At 39.3% G+C, this 15,857-nt stretch overlaps 2 protein-coding genes across 2 annotated transcripts; one reads left to right on the top strand and one right to left on the bottom strand.

The window, feature by feature from the left end:
* The first annotated feature begins 683 nt into the window (after positions 1-683).
* Positions 684-15,808, top strand: LOC145496377 (ataxin-10-like). Its single transcript, XM_081476000.1, has 13 exons — positions 684-906; positions 1,496-1,684; positions 2,962-3,038; positions 3,597-3,711; positions 3,954-4,034; positions 4,355-4,441; positions 5,479-5,559; positions 6,445-6,482; positions 6,661-6,815; positions 7,116-7,227; positions 8,361-8,530; positions 8,751-8,814; positions 13,566-15,808. The coding sequence occupies exons 1-13, from the start codon at positions 728-730 to the stop codon at positions 13,742-13,744; spliced, it is 1,527 nt and encodes a 508-aa protein (XP_081332126.1). The 5' UTR covers positions 684-727; the 3' UTR covers positions 13,745-15,808.
* Positions 8,974-13,548, bottom strand: LOC145496378 (uncharacterized). Its single transcript, XM_081476001.1, has 2 exons — positions 11,467-13,548; positions 8,974-10,590 (listed from the first exon to the last, which is right to left on the bottom strand). Exons 1-2 carry the CDS (start codon positions 11,480-11,482, stop codon positions 10,040-10,042), a joined length of 567 nt encoding a protein of 188 aa, XP_081332127.1. The 5' UTR covers positions 11,483-13,548; the 3' UTR covers positions 8,974-10,039.
* Positions 15,809-15,857: the final 49 nt, after the last annotated feature.

Genomic DNA, 15,857 nt, shown 5'->3' with positions numbered 1-15,857 from the left:
TCTTTTCGCAAGTTAAGTTATGGTTAAATTTCGTTTACAAATTGTATTTGTTTCATTATCGTTCATTTGTCTTAATCCCGTTGGTATGTTCTGGTTATTCTCTAATTAAAGCGAGCAGGGAATTCTATTTAATTCCCTTGGTCAGTAAACCCGACCATATTTAGACCATGTATTTAGTAGAAGCAGTTGCAGTAGTAGGTTCGATCACCAGCCCCTGTTCGGGGAAGGAGCACGCGCTCCTCCTCCGAAGAACGGGGAGGAACGTAGACCGTACACGAGAGAGCGGCGGAAATCGAGCCTATTGCAGTAGTAGAAATAGCTGTAGTAGTTGCAAACGGCTTCGAAGAATAAAAGCTATCGAAGTCCCCACCATTAGCGTGTCTTGCTGTAATCTAAGATAACTTTCCAACACGTTTTTAACTGACAGCTGAGATCTGAGCTCTCCAAATTCTCTAATCGCTGAGATTACAACACCCTCATAGAGACCCTCAATATGACCATAGACGGGTTAACGGTCCAGTTTTATTTTTAAGGTATTATACAAGTTCACCTAAGCCACGAAAAATAATTTTATAGTGGTTTATACATGCACAGGGTTATGATCTCAAGTCAGTTCCATCTTGCCTTCGAAAAATCTCCAAAACCAACTATTTTCCTCCACTTTCATCAACTCATAATTCGCGCTTTCGCGTCACGCTCTTTGAAGGGAAACTGGGGCGAATTAGGAATGGTCAGCGGAATTACACAACAACTAACTTCTAAAATGGCCGACACGAGGGTAGAGGATAGAACACTGTCCGGTCTCAGATCATTGGCAGAGACGCTTGATTACACAGAAAAATCCTGGATTGAAACTAAGGAAACTTTAGATAAACTTAAGACCTGGGCTTTGGTTCAAGAGAACAGGTATTTTTACTTATTAGATTTTACACAGCTTTTTAGACACCTGTCTTCGAGCCACATGCATAAATATTATTTCAAGCAAACAGGGTCGTCTCTTGAAGTCTTTGAACTTCTTTTCCATAATTTTGGACGCAACATGGTATGTGGCAATTCTTTCATCACCTACCCCCCCACCAACTCCCCACCAGTGACAGTCAATTTTCTGCCCCGCCATCGCAGGCCCCCCCCCCCCCCCCCGCAGGGATACGGGGTTACTCGTCGCAAATTTTGAAAAGAATCCCTAAGAGGTACCAATTCTGGAACAACACGTTATCTCCTGTGAAATTTTTTCAGGTCAATACTCTAAAAGTTACCACGAAAGCTCCTGCTGTGGACCCTTTGGGGCTGAGCACCCTAAGAGGTACCAAATCTATGCTTTCTACCCCAAAGAGGTACAACAAGCACCCCCGTCCTTTTTACATGGGAGGCCCCCTCCCCCTAGATGCTCATCATCGAGACAAATGCCAGGGGGATGATTTAATTCTTGAAAGATTTTATTTTGATCTATACCTACAGATAGCTAATGAAGACCATTTCAATTTCAATCTTATAGATGCTTTGTAACAGAGGCAAATATTGTACAGGTGAAAGATGTCATTGTGGCCTGCAAAAACGCTTTGCGTGCACAAACACGTGAATGGAAAGAACAACAACTCATCCTTTGTTTGAAAGCTTTAACGGAGGCCTTTAGATTCTTGAGAAACTGCTGTGCAGAAACACCAAAAAATCAGAACAGTGTAATGTAAGTTAACAGGTTGTGACAACTTGAATATCTGGTAAAATCTAGTTAGCAGAAAATTAGTGTATGTTGAAAATGAAGACCTCCAAATCCTCCAATTATTCTTTTTCAAAACTTCCACACCAAAGATACGCCAAGGTTTTTTAAATTCCTCACCACACGCTTGGCAAGTGGCCACAGTCCCATGCTGAACAATGCTGTTTTAAAAACTCCAACCCAACATGGGTGGGAAAATTTGGACTCAAATGAATAGTATAAGATGCCTGTTATCAGTCAGGATGTGGGTGATAAACTAAAAGAGAAGTTAAGAAGCCAGAGCTATCATGTCAATTCGTCTTATGTTGTTAAGGGTTTATAAGTAGCACCAGTAAATATAAATGTGCACGCCACTATAAGCCAAACACTTCAATCGCTTGACAGTACACAAGAAAAATTAAAAGGCTATGCTAAAGATTTTTGACGTAACCTGCTCTGAATGCACCATGGCCATACAGACCACTAGAGAATATAACATTGACGTCAGCTATTATTATTTATGTACCAACCTGAGAACTATTAATTGCCTAAAAAAGAGGTCTTTTGTTTCTTTCAGTTTGGCCTAATACTGACTTAACTGCTTCAATGTGAACATTTTACTAAGACAATGTTTGACTGTTATAGCTAAGCTTTTAACTTTTCATTTTCTTTTTAATTTTTTGTTGTTGTGTAGTCCCAGAAAATATGCCTAACTCCCCCACAGAAGTGATTTTTATAAGATCCCCACCTTGCTGGAAAGTACAATTAAGCTTCATACATTTCTTTAAATTTTCTGGTCTTACAGAACCTCGCATCCCCCAGGAAATTCCAATCCCTTCTGTGTAGGGGAGGGAAGTATGGATATTATCTGGACCCACATATTGCTGCCAGTTTCAATTTCCAATAAAAAATGATGCAGAAATGGCCATCACCTTACTTCTGATCAAGTGTGGTTGCATACTGCAGTACAAACATTTCTTAGGCCAGAGGGAGAATGAACTAAATAATATTTATTCACTAGATTTATCAGGTATATTTTTTTCTTTTCTGTAAGAAATCATTGGGTCTTTTTTTTCTTCAAGGTTTTGGGATTTTAGGGTCAGAGGGTCTTAAATCTTTGGGTGATGGTTTTCACAGCACTCAAACTCAAATCTGGCCTGGAAAAAAAATTCTTAGAATCAATGGGAAATTGTGCCTGCAGGAAAGGTTCTTTCTTCATTGGCACATGAAATTATTTAAATTAAAGTGTTGTTTAATACCTACAGATCATCAGGTGTGTTGGAATACACAATGGATATCACTGTCATTTTGTTGAAACCAGAGTTCCAAGAAAGTGAAAAAGGTGATTCACAATGATAATATCAAACATTTATTACCTTTTGTCAAAGTCCAAATAAAACATCATTGTTCTGGCAGTTTTGGTAATTACACACTAGGAAGACATATGTAACCCTTAGGGTATATTCTGTTAAAACTTAACTACATGTTGTGCAGCATGAGAAAAGAGTACAACATGACTGTGTGATTTAGGGCTTTCAGGAGCTATTCTTGTCCCCTACTCGGACCTTACCCCCACTCTCCCTGCTACCCATCTCTTTTTGTACCTGGTGTGTAGGGTACAGGACCGTAGCTAGTTACAGACAAACTGAGGTACTCGCCTCAGTCATTTTTTTGTTTTTGTTGTTGCCATTTTTTTGAAGGGGGAAAGTTAACACTGCAAACAAATAAACAAACAAACAAGTAACATTGCCTCAGTCATATTTTTTTCTCGTTATGTCCCAGGGGTAACATCTCAGACCTCAAACTCTGATAAGGAGACACTTATTCCAACACTATGTTTTGTTTGAGTACTCCTGTACATGTAATATTTAGTATTAACATTACTGTTGTTCTCTAGGAGCAGATGTCGTTGTTGATGCTGTAAGAAGTAGTCTGCAGCTTCTTGGAAATACAGTTGTCCAAAATGATGCCACTCAGCAATTTGTGTGGAAAAAGTGCTTTCCACGATTCTTTGTGTGAGTTCTTACAGCTTTGTTAAAAATGCGTTGCTGCTATCAAAGAGGTTCTATCATGAGTTACAATCATTGTAGGACTACATGTGCACAGAGTTTGATAGATCTCAAACTGAAAAGGTTGCGCAGATGTTTCCAAATGCTAAAAACTAATATTACAAATGTTAATTTGTCTTTTTCAAGGATTCACTTAAATCATCAAATTTCACTAGTGTTGACTGCGTATTCAATTACTGTATTTCCAGGAATATATTTTCATCAACAAATCACAGAGTTCAGGACTGTTTGTGTATGATTATATACAACTGTTTAAATGAACACAGGAGGTAATTATATTTAACAATACATCTTCTCCCCTCTCCCATCCTCCCTTGTCTTGTTCTGTCTTGTCCTCCCCTCTTCTCTTCCATCTTCTCCTCATCTCCTCTCCCCTCCCCTCCTACTCTTCTCTCCTCTTCTCTTTCCTCCCCCTCATGTCCCCTCCCCTCCTACTCCTCTTCCCTCTTCTCCTCTCCCCTCTCCACATCTTTTCTCTTTTGACCTCGCCTCTATTCCTTTCCCCTCCTCTCCTCTTTTCAGCCTTTTTTTCAGAACTTTAGTGAGATAATAAAGAGTTCTTCTACTGTACATGTACTTTCAATTCCAGATTACAGCTTGTTAGTGATCACGATGGTCTCAAGATTATTTCGCACATTGTACACCTGTGTTCTAACAAATCTCAGCTTGAATGGGGGTTAGTACTATATATTTTCACAACTCTGTGTCCATTATCTCTCATTTTCCTCTCCTTCCCCCCCACCCTCTCCCACCTTCCTGGAACAAGAGATGAAACAAGTAGAAACTTGCATTGACAATGCAGTATAGCTATTAAAAAGAGGAATACGGTACTGGACTGATGTGGAATTCTCAACAGAGACTCTTGTTTTCAGATGGGTACTCTCAGTACAAGCTTTTGGTTATAATAACCAGCTGAATGCCTCCTTTGAAAGGTGTTTTGACTTTATGGTTAGTGTAACAACTTGGGTTTCAAAGGGTAGCTAGGCCAGTGAAAGTTAATTATGGTCCGGGTAAAGTTGTCATGATGTGTTCTTGGTCGAGTCTTTATTCTTGTAGTGCCTCTACCCACCTTGAATTGCACAGTCATATGGGTGCCGTTGAACTTTTGACATGTAAATGTTTTGCTGACTTGTACCCTGTGATGAAGTTGTATTCTATCTAGTCAAAGAAGTGATACTCCCCATCACTTCATGCCACAAAAGTTGAATGCCAGTGGCGATGAGTTATTGAATAATAATAATAATAATAATAATAATAATCAATATTTAAACAGGGTGACCCCTTCAGTTGCAGGACTGGTATCAACGGGGGCCCTGTATAACGTAAAATAAAAAGAGCATGTATAAATAATATATATCTATAAAAAAACTAACTACTTTAAAAGATGCGCTGAAATGTTTAAAAAATTAAAAAGCTTAAAAAGGTAATAGCGTTCTCATAAAAATTGGATATCGAATTGAAAATGTTCTAAAAAATAACCTAAGAAAAAAAATCGGAGATAGCCTTGAAACGTTCCTTAGGTGGCAAAATCTTTATGTTTGTTGGAAGGCTATTAAATGTGAATGTACTATTGTTACTGAAATGCACTCAGTTGAGTTGCATTTCACTCAGTCTCTAATATGTTAAATTTTAATTTAGTATTACCGACTACACTTTCAAATATTCCACAGTAAGCTCTTTGGTTACTTTTAAAAATGATATTCCTTTTCTTAGGTATTTAATTTTGGATTATTTGATCTGCAATGGTCTTTTCCCTGAGATGTACCAAGGAATTGAATTTGATCCAGTAGCTAGGTAAGATTGTTGTCTTTTGTGATGAAAGAGAAATGCACTCTGTTCTAACTCTTTCAAGGGATGTATACAAATGTACCTGCCAACTTTTTCTGAGTCAAAGGCGTGAGATTTTTGTCCACAGGATGACTGTTTTTCGTAGACAACCGGACCTTCGATATGTATATTTGTCTCACTGTGCATCTTCCAAAAAGACAGCACAATCACTGAAGCCATTTGGTATGAATCTCTATTGCTTCATGGCTCAAAATGTGTGCAAAAGGAAAATGCAAGCATTTGAATTTGTACTGTTTGTAAACTAACACTACAGATGAGTCTAAAAATGTTCGCAGATATGCACTTCTTATTTTAATTGTTAAACCCTTTATTTGTATTAACTCTATGTAATAAAACCATTTAATTATACTGTGACACACCCCACAACTCCCATCCATAATCTTTTTTACAAGTTAGCTAATCAGGGATTGGGAATTTGTTTTGCACAGCCGTCTCTTGTTGCATAAAGACTACAACTCAATTGGGTTTTCCTTAAATGTTGCCCTAAGGTTTTGCAGATTTCCATTTTCTGTATTTATCTGGCATGTCAAATTTGGTCAAAGGACATAGGAGCATTGTCAAAAAAAGATGTCTAGCTGACTGCTTCAAAATTTACTTCACGTTTATACCTCCTTGTAGCTAAAATGTTACATTCATAAATATACTCAATTTTGGAAACCTTGGGGGAAAATTAAGCATTTATTTGCACAGCACTGACACAAGCCATCTAGAATACCAAGGTTGTTGGGTTGCTACAGTAAGGCTCATAATTTGTGTGTTTTTTTTTTTTTTTGGTACATTACACTGATAGTAACTGTGGTTATGGCATTCTTTCCTTTTTTATTTTTGTAGGATAATTTTGTTGGACTTATTGCAGGTCAAAATAACAGGTAATTAAAGATGAATGTCAAATGATTTTCTGCTTTGATGACAATTGGCCAGGTTTGTTTTCAGAGTCTGTGTATCTAACCAGTTTTAAAAATAATGTTAGGTCTTTTTTTTCTCAGTTGGAAGTTTTCTCACAGGAAGTGTCATTGTCAGTAAAAGTATGCTGTACATGTTTTGCAGATGCTTTAGATGAACCGAATAATAAATCAATAAAAGGACAATCTGAGGATGATTTTTATGCAACATCATTAGGATACCTTGCCGAACAGTTTGAGAGCCATGCTGTCAATATTACACAAAGACTACAGCAATTGGATCACTCATCTGATGACTTTGTAAGCATTTTGCACTAAACAGAAGCAAACATTCAACCTCGCTCCAGGCTATCTCTTCTTCCCATCCCCTAGAGCAAGAGTGAGAGACCAAAAAAAAAGAGAGAGAGGCATCTGTCTCTCACTCCAGGAGGAAAGAAGAAGAGAGAACCTTAGAACAAGGTTGGCAACCATTAATATTTCCCAGTACCAACATATTCCTCTGCACATATTCATTGTCAGCATTCATTGTAGACATCAATACCAGTACAGAGACCAGACATTCTTAAAACACAGATATTAATTTGCCCTTTTTGCCTGTAGTTTCAGGTGTTGATTGTTACACGGCTGTTAGGCATACTGTCTGTCAGTACTGGACTGCAGTCAAACCTGGCTGGCCTGCAGGAAAGAACCTCATTACTGGTCACATGTGTAGGTTGGTTACATTTAACAATGTTGGTTTATGTGTGTGTTTAAAGCTGATTTTCACCAATATAGTGACAAACTGGTTCATGGTTGACATGCTAGAGTTCAGATTGAGCTGCCCGGGTTCAAACCCTGTCTGGGGTCATTCCTTTGTGTTTTTCAACAAGACACTTTACTCATACTGACCCTCACAGTCTCTCTCTCTCTCCACCTATGGGGATAACCCTGCAATTTATTAATATCCCATCCAGGGGGGGGGGGGGGGTAGTAGAAATACTCCTTGTTGTTTATTTCTTCAGAAACCGGGATAGGCGCCCGTGATATGGACCACTAGGCTCAATGTAGCCAGAATAGCCATTCACAGAGCAGATTTGGTTCATCTTGCCTGCTTGCAGAGCTACTGTAAATACAATAGAACCCCATTAATCTGGTCACCAATGGGCCACAAAAATCTGGCTGTATTGACGGGATGGCCGTAGTTAAGGGGTTCTTTAGATAAGAAAGTGATTGACCGAGCTTTTGTTTGGGCAAGATTAAAGTTGCCGTAATAACAAGGTGGCCATATTAACAGGTTGGCCATAAGGAAGGGTTCCACTGTAATATAACAGAGCCTAATCATAAACGGACAGTGAAGCACCACTATCTCTCCTTAAAAACTGTACTTGTAACCCATCCACTCATCAAAAGAGATTTGACTACTGACTATAATATTATTATATTTATGTCCCTTATATGCTATAAGATTATCAGTGTAATTATTAGATTAGACAAGACTAGCAGTACTGCACATGTAGTCATAAAGCCACAATCGATACCTCATAGTGACTCCATCGTTAGACAAATGATTACACATGCTTCTTCCTAAGATTAACATCAACTAAATGCTTTCACATAGTTTACATTGCACTTCACTAAATCCAGAACTCTGGCAGTGTCATAAACTAGTTTGAAATATTTTATTTCCAAGTTCTAATGTTAGCACTATAAGGTATATTGTGAAACTTCACTCAGGTTGTTTTTCTATAATTCTGAACAGATCATGTAATAGCTAACTAGAACTGGTGCCATGGGTACTTTAAATATTCACTCAAGGTGAATTACATGTAATTTTTATGTATTTGGTGAAAAACAATATCTTTGCAGATTTATTAAAAGAAACAGCTAAGCCTGAGGCCAAGGCAACATTCACCAATGTGAGCCAACTTCCACAAGGTGTAGACTCTGAGGAACTAAGTCCTAGTCATGGCTTTCAGAGAGATCTAGTGCGAGTTATTGGGAACATGTGTTACCGGCACATAGCCAATCAGAACAAGGCAAGCTGTCTTTCGTGTTTGTGGATTATTCTAAAGCTACAATTTTAAAAGAAATAAATTCAGTTTATAAAACAGGTTTAATAATTATTGTATAACAACCACGACCAGTTGTAATCCTGTTCCTGGACCTGGGAATGAGATTACATCAAAGTGAATCAATTCAGCGGGGGCTGGGCTTTTTCGGTATATCTAACAGTTCTGTGCGTTATTATATTGACAGGTGCGGGAACTTGAAGGGATTCCTTTATTACTGGATCACTGTAATGTTGATGATCACAATCCCTGTATCCTTATCTTAATTCAGCTGATATCTATTATACCGACCGTGTGTGTGATATTATATCTCCTTGTAAGATGTGACTTTAAACTTCATTGTTTTAGCGCTCGTAGCCTCAACTCTAAGACTTTTTTCTTGTTGCAAGCTACAATTTTTAAATAGGTGAAAATGAAACTTTCGTTCTAAAACGAAAGCCATGAGATCATTCAGCGTCACAACAAACAAGAAGACCTACTGTGAATTTTACACCAAATCATTCATGTTATTCCAGTCTTCCTGTCCGTTGTCTTGCACAGTCTTCATTATTTGCCATTGCGTTTTTCTGCCGCTTCTAATCTTCTAGCGGCACGTCATTATGAAAACATTGGTTTTGTAATCAAATTGTTTTTTTTTCGTAACACGTTTCGATCTTCCTGATTAATTGTAAGCTTATTATTACTCCTTGGATGTTCTTCCTTAGATGTCAAATTCTTTGAGGTTTCCTTTTTAAAATTTGGAAGTAATTTTGTGCATCAGATAAATGGCTACTGTATATACTGTAAAATACTACTGTATGTACAGGGACGCTCATTTTACGAGCGTGGGTGACCTGTGGCTCAAGGCGTTTCTAAAAATCCGAGTCGGAGCTCCGTTTTCATCAAGATCTGTTGTGATATCCTGAAAAACAATTAGCCAATCAGAAGCCTTTTTCTACTGTCCTGATTTCCCGCGATATGGCTAGATTTTAAGCTGAATGTGGTAAATACCTCACGTCATGGTCAAATACGAACCATGGTCCGACAAAACTTGACTGATATGGAGGACGCGATGAAGCTGACAACACTAACCAAAACCTTTGGAAAGAAATCAACAGCTATTTCTGATAAAAAATGAAAAGACATCATTTGTTGTGTAGACAAAGAAATTTCAAGTGCACTGGTAAAAAGAATACCTGTTTCGCTTCAAACAAACAGTTTTTTTAAACAGACCTCTCTTGGCGCTTTCAAATCTTCCTCCCCTGCGGGGAGGTCTGAGATTCCATACTGATGACGTTACTCTACAGAGATCTGTGTCCTGCCTCTGATTGGTTGTTACTTGCGCGCGAAAATTCAAAACCGAACAACGACCAGTGATGTCATAAATATCGGATAAATTACAATCCGTGGGGAGTGACAGAGAGCCTGGAACAGGCTGGGGATGAAATCAGTCATACTTCGAGCTAAAAGTACATTTCGTCAACTATAATCAACCTTTTAGCGAACATATACTTTCCATTCGTCTCCAGGAGATCCTTGTTTTACGGTATCTTCGCAGAAGTAGTCATTATTGCACATGGCTACAGCATAGATGTTCTCATTGATCACTCTCCACACAACGAGCCGGTGACACATATTTAGTGCAGTGGTGCTGTTTCTCCCCCAGCTATCAGGGTATCCAAAGGCGCCCCACTCAGCGCATTTACGAGAAAGCGTTGAGTTGTCATCTGGGAACGTTGAAAATGAATCGCACGCCTGGGGTGGGGTAGTGGTCTTGCCGGTGAAGAACTGAATCACTGCCTCCCCCAAGGAATTGGTTTTGGTTGTTACGTGGAACACTTTTCCTGGAATCTTCTTGTGACAATAAAACCTCATCTGCTCGAAGCCCATGGCCGCTCTGAGGTCCCTAAAGCCTATCATGTTAAGCACATGGTCATTTGAGTTGTAGTTTTGGAGTTGTTCTCTGTAACCCCTAACTTCGATCTGTTGCTCCTTAGACGGGAGTGAGCCATCGGTGAGTTGAACTCGTCTGACCAGCGTCCATCCCCCTGAACGAAAAAATGAAACGAGAACACTGAACTGAATGATGAGTGCTTTTCCTTATCATATGGCTACCTAGCTTGCTGAGCGAGCAAGATGAATCAAATCCTGCGCTGTGATTTGCTACGCGAGCGGACAAGATGGCGCCCGCTCGTGATTACGCGCCGTGTCCCGCGGTAAAAATTTGTTCTTTATCTCACGTAATAAATCCTTTATTGACCAAGTATTTTTGGTTAGATGGCTGGATATTTGCCTCATTCTTTTCTGTTTTTGAGTGTTTATTGACCTCGGCTCCGTCTCGGTCCATAAACACGCAAAGAAAAAGAACTTGGCCAATGTCCAGCCAGCTTGGTCAATAACCCCTATCCATCTGAAAACTGGACAAGAAACTCGGTGTTAACCATGGGTTAACATCTATCCTACGATTTTTCGACACTGCAGTAGCCAGACAATAGTTCTTACAGAAGCAATATCAACACATAAATGTAGAATGAAAATTCATTTTAACTTATGTATCAGTCAATTTGAAACTTTCACATTCCCCCGAGTAACCCCTCCCCCGGTGAATTTGACATTTTTCGATTTTCAGTTTGTCCCCATCCCCCAGGCTAAAAATAGTACTCAAGTGCCCAACCTAGGGGTCATACTTGGCGAACAAATACCCCTGCCCCTGTCGTTGTATTCCCGCTCCCCTGGGCACACCAACAAGTCAAATACCCGGGGTATGCCCTAGGGGAGGGGGGGTATGTTGATGTCTATCTCGTCTAAGTGTCCTCTAGTCTTCATCGCCCTCGTGATTGTAACTGCCACCCAATGACATACACTTATTCTCGTTGCGCAACATAAGTTTGTTTGTTCTTTTCCGCATGATTTATTTTTCTTACCTTCGTCGGTGGTCATGTCACAATAGACTTTGAGTGGATTCCCGGATGCATCTGGATCAATCCAGAATTCACCATCCCCCACTGAGTCCTCGCTTTGTCGTATATCTTTGCACGAGCGACCTGGGGCCCAGTTTGTGGAACCTTTTTTCACTGAAATTAATTTTTCAAATAAAAAAAATAAAAAGATAAATCCGACGTTTCGGTGTCTTCATGACGCCATTGTCAAGGTAGTGAAAAAAAAGGAATAGCAATTATGGCTGTGAGTTGGAGTTTTGTTCTTGTCATTTCAAAACAGGCAATGAATTTCATCCACAGGAAAGCTAACTCTTTTGGATCATGATTTATGTGTCAGTTCGATTCAATGTTTGGGTTCATTTTACTGTTGCTCCAAGGTATTAAATAATTAATCATGGTGTCACAAAGAGGATGAACGATTTTATTTTGTGGATTTGAATCCTCTGGATTTCAAACGTTTGGAGTAAAATCTCTATGTACAATCGATTCTCGACTTTTACATTTTCTTTGTCTTGTAAGAAAAACTTTAAAACGTAGGATTTGTACAAGAAAACATGCAATTGTTGTTCTCTTGTTCAAAACGAAATAGTTTATTAATCCGTTTTTGCGAGAATGTAACTATTTTTCGTAGCGTCTTTTAGCTCGGTAAAGTGTTTCTTTAAACCCCTCGTCATCTCAATATCGAAAGATCAATGCTCCGTACAAATCCCCATGTTTTCTATGTAATTATAATGACAGGAATTTGGTGTGTTGTCACCCTGTCTGCATGGGAACTTCAAGGGTGTGTTATACGTTATACGTTATACCTCTCACAACATTGTCCATGTAGGTGGAATTCGCGCAGCTTGTGTAGTCTTCAGGTCGAGTCGCTCGTGTGGCCGTGTTCATCTCGCATTTTTTTGTCCCGCCAGAAAAAAAGTTAATGCTGCGACAAGAACTCTCTCTGGCGCAGTTCATATAACACTGGCTCAAACTGTTGGCCTGAATTTCCTTGTACTTGTGTTTCAAGAGGCAAAATCCTCGCTGTTCGTGAGCTTCTTTACAATCCTCGTCATTTTCACCTCGAACACACAAGCATGCAATAGCCGCTGAGAGAAAGCAAATTCCCAAAGTGTTTTTCATGTTGATGAGACTTGCAATAGTGAATACTGATAAAACATTGTCTTGAAGTACGTGAACAGAGTATTTCTCAACAGATGTTCGAGTTGCAAAGTTTCTCATCGAGTCTTTGTTCGCTTGTTTTGGAACGTTCTTGAAAGCAACTCATCTTTTGTTTTTAGTTTAAGGTTACTGAAACCTTCACGATCTGGTTGCGCGTAATACTACCAAATAGGAGCGTTTCTTTGATTACATATCAGAATAGAAGCTCTAAGAATTATAAAGAATTGTGTGTGAGAAATACTTATAAAGTGAATTACCTGGTCTGAGATTAAGCGACACGAAACCTTCGGTAATTGCATCGAAATCAAAATATTTTCTCTCTCTCCAAACAACCTACATTAAACTATTTCTTTCAACGAATCCATGTTTATCAGCACACTGTTTTAACTCCTAGTGTTCTATTAATTAAGATAGCGGCCTCTACAAAGCGCATTCGTTTTCTCGAACCGTCCTTGTTTAATAATTGTTTTCAAGTGTTGACGAAATACTTCAGAAGTAAACAGAATTAAACACAATATGACGTTTGTCAAGTTCTTGTCTCTTGGTGCTGTTTGGTTCTAAGATGTTTTTATAAGTAAAATTTTGAACTTGGACACTTTGAGAGCGAAATGGTTGAGGTTTTTTTTCTTTCCATTCTCGATGAATTAAAATAAGTTCTCAAACTATTTTTTCTGTGGACATTTCTGGAAGAAATATTTCAACTTATCGTCTAACCCAACCCTCGTTTTCACGCCCTTTACCGACGTAATGCATTGGTGCACAAGCGGATAAATCATAGGCTTTCAACCAATCAGAAATGGAACCCATTCAGCAGCCCACGACTTGCCACGCTTTGTTTTCAACTAATTACCATTGTTCATGCGGGTTTTGAACGAATTGTTATTAAAATTCGTTGTCATCGACCTTGACCTAAAATAATTTAGATATTTGCCAGTGGGCCATCTTCGCCATCAGGAATCTTCTGGAGAACAATAAAGAAAATCAGAACATTGTTTCATCAATGGATCCTCGAGGGCTTGCCAACTCGTCAAGATTGCGGCAGTTTGGAGTCGAGGCTGTCGAACTGGACAATGGAAGAATCAAGCTCGTCCAAATAACATGATCTACACGAAAGAATAATTATACTGCAGATGATTATAACAGTAAAATTGATTGGGTAATAAAATCCAGTGGCTTGAACATAGCAACTCAAAGTAATTGTGAGAGACTGAAGTCAAGATACCTGAACTTTTAATTTTTTTCCATACTGTGGATCGAAGGGCAGTTAAGGTCCGTAAACACGGCGCGGATATGTGGCCAATATCCAGCTTTCTATACAGAACAAGCTTAGTCAATAAAGGATTTCTTTAAAAAAAAATCCCCCACCCCGCTAAAAAAAGGTCGACCAGAAAATATCAACCCTAAAAAATCCCCATGCCGTTGATATCAAACCCTAAAAAACTTTCACATCTCTTCGTATTTTCAAAGGCCCAATCACTAAGTTTTAGAAGCTCTTAAGTTGTTTGGAGGACTGTTTGCAGTCAATTCGTATCTAACTGTTATCAATGACGTCAGAAAATATTGTTCTACAGGTATATGGGGAGTTTCCGCCAGATAGTTAGTCTCCTCCGCAGTCGTTTTTTTGGAGGTGAGGCGGATGTCACGCAACGCTACCCGCGAAGGGAGGGGAGCGTTGCGTGACATCCCAAAGGAGACTACCTGATTCCTGATGGGTGCCCTTTTTCAGCCTTGACGGGGAACCTCCCCGTGAGGTCCATTATCGGGAGAACCCCTTTCCCTCCGGGGTTAAATTTAGCGGAGTGAACAACATGAGCTGACATGGTGTACATGAGTCGTTTTCATGCGAGGACCTGGGATCAACTTTCCACATGCATTCAAAGATGGCTGTCGAAGGAGACGGGAACACAAGTTCAAAGAAGGCGGCTCTAGATTACTCCTTCCTCAAGGGCTTTGCCGCCGGAGTTGTCTTCTCGCATGTTAACAAGAGGTTGATACTAGGACTTGTCGCTGGCACATTGACAGGAGCATACATTCAGCAAAACTACGAAGGGATTCCAAATGTTGAGGACATGGCGAAGAGATTTGTGCAATCGATTCGAGATGCAATGAATAAAAAGAAACCCTGAGCCAGCTATGTAACCCTGACAGGGACGTGAAATGATCATGACGCGAACTCATGGGTTCATAACATTGGCCAGTTTATGGAACATCGGTGGTATAAAACGTTGAGTGCAACAAACGTACGAAAACCTAACAAAATGGCGGAAATGCAAGGTGGTCACGAATATTGGACAGAGTATCAAGACCAACAGAGTTCTTACGTACACTGGAAGAAGTTCAGACGAGAGAGATGTTGACTTATTTGGAAATTTATACAGGGATGATTTCGAGCTACGCAGAACAGCAGCGCACATTCACTCACAACTCACAGTGTTTCAACTTTGGCCTTAGCATTACGTGTGCTCATAAATCGTGATATATTGTAACTTTAAAACTATGCATTTATTACCGTAAAGAAGAACTCTGAACCTCAAAGCACCAGAAACTTGGAAATGTTAGTAGAATCCTGGAGAGTAATCCTAATCCTCGTTGAGATCCTAACTTGAAGTCAGACTCGGAATCCTGTTTTGCTGCACTCTTTATTTTTTAATAGAATATCGTTTTTCCGACCGAGGCTGAATATTTTTGTTCTACCGATTTTAGATATTCTTCTCGTGAATATTCCTAATCACGGCGTATGACTTTTCCTTTTTTTCGAGGATATTCAGTGTCTGGGATGGTATAAAGTAATTTTTGAGTCAGCCTGCAGGCATCAGAGCATCGAACATGGGCCTAGTGCTGATTTCGTTGCTTTTCGCCTAGTTTTGCCGTTTATACGTACGGTTTAGTTAAAAACATATAGTTTCAAAAAAATGATTCTTTTCAAAATCTCAGCCTCGCGTTTATTTCAGTATCGATATTCTTACAAAACATATTGTTACAAAAATGAAGTGTAGTTAATTAATCTCGGGTGATGGTACAGGTGAAATTGTTATGGATATACAAACAAATTCTTCTCCATTGACACTGAAAGGAATCTGAAGAAAACCATAAAGAGAATTCATGTCTATTGAAAGTAATTTCCATACAAAATGTAAATGACTGAATAAACTAGAGCTCAGATCTATCGCTTTTAAGACTGCTGGAAATGAGGGCTTGCAGTGTAAAGTACAAGA

This window comes from Orbicella franksi, chromosome 9, assembly GCF_964199315.1.
Source record: "Orbicella franksi chromosome 9, jaOrbFran1.1, whole genome shotgun sequence".
Lineage (NCBI taxonomy): Eukaryota > Metazoa > Cnidaria > Anthozoa > Scleractinia > Merulinidae > Orbicella > Orbicella franksi.
The sequence above is the reverse complement of the archived record's forward strand: the minus strand, read 5'-3'. Positions and strand labels throughout refer to the sequence as shown.

Bases quoted from the DNA above. Each gene is read 5' to 3' on its own strand.
- LOC145496377 (XM_081476000.1), top strand. From the start codon at position 728: ATGGTCAGCGGAATTACACAACAACTAACTTCTAAAATGGCCGACACG. The intron at 6,816-7,115 runs GTAAGCATTTTG...TTTTGCCTGTAG, and splicing joins ATCACTCATCTGATGACTTT to TTTCAGGTGTTGATTGTTAC. The intron at 7,228-8,360 runs GTTGGTTACATT...ATATCTTTGCAG, and splicing joins ATTACTGGTCACATGTGTAG to ATTTATTAAAAGAAACAGCT.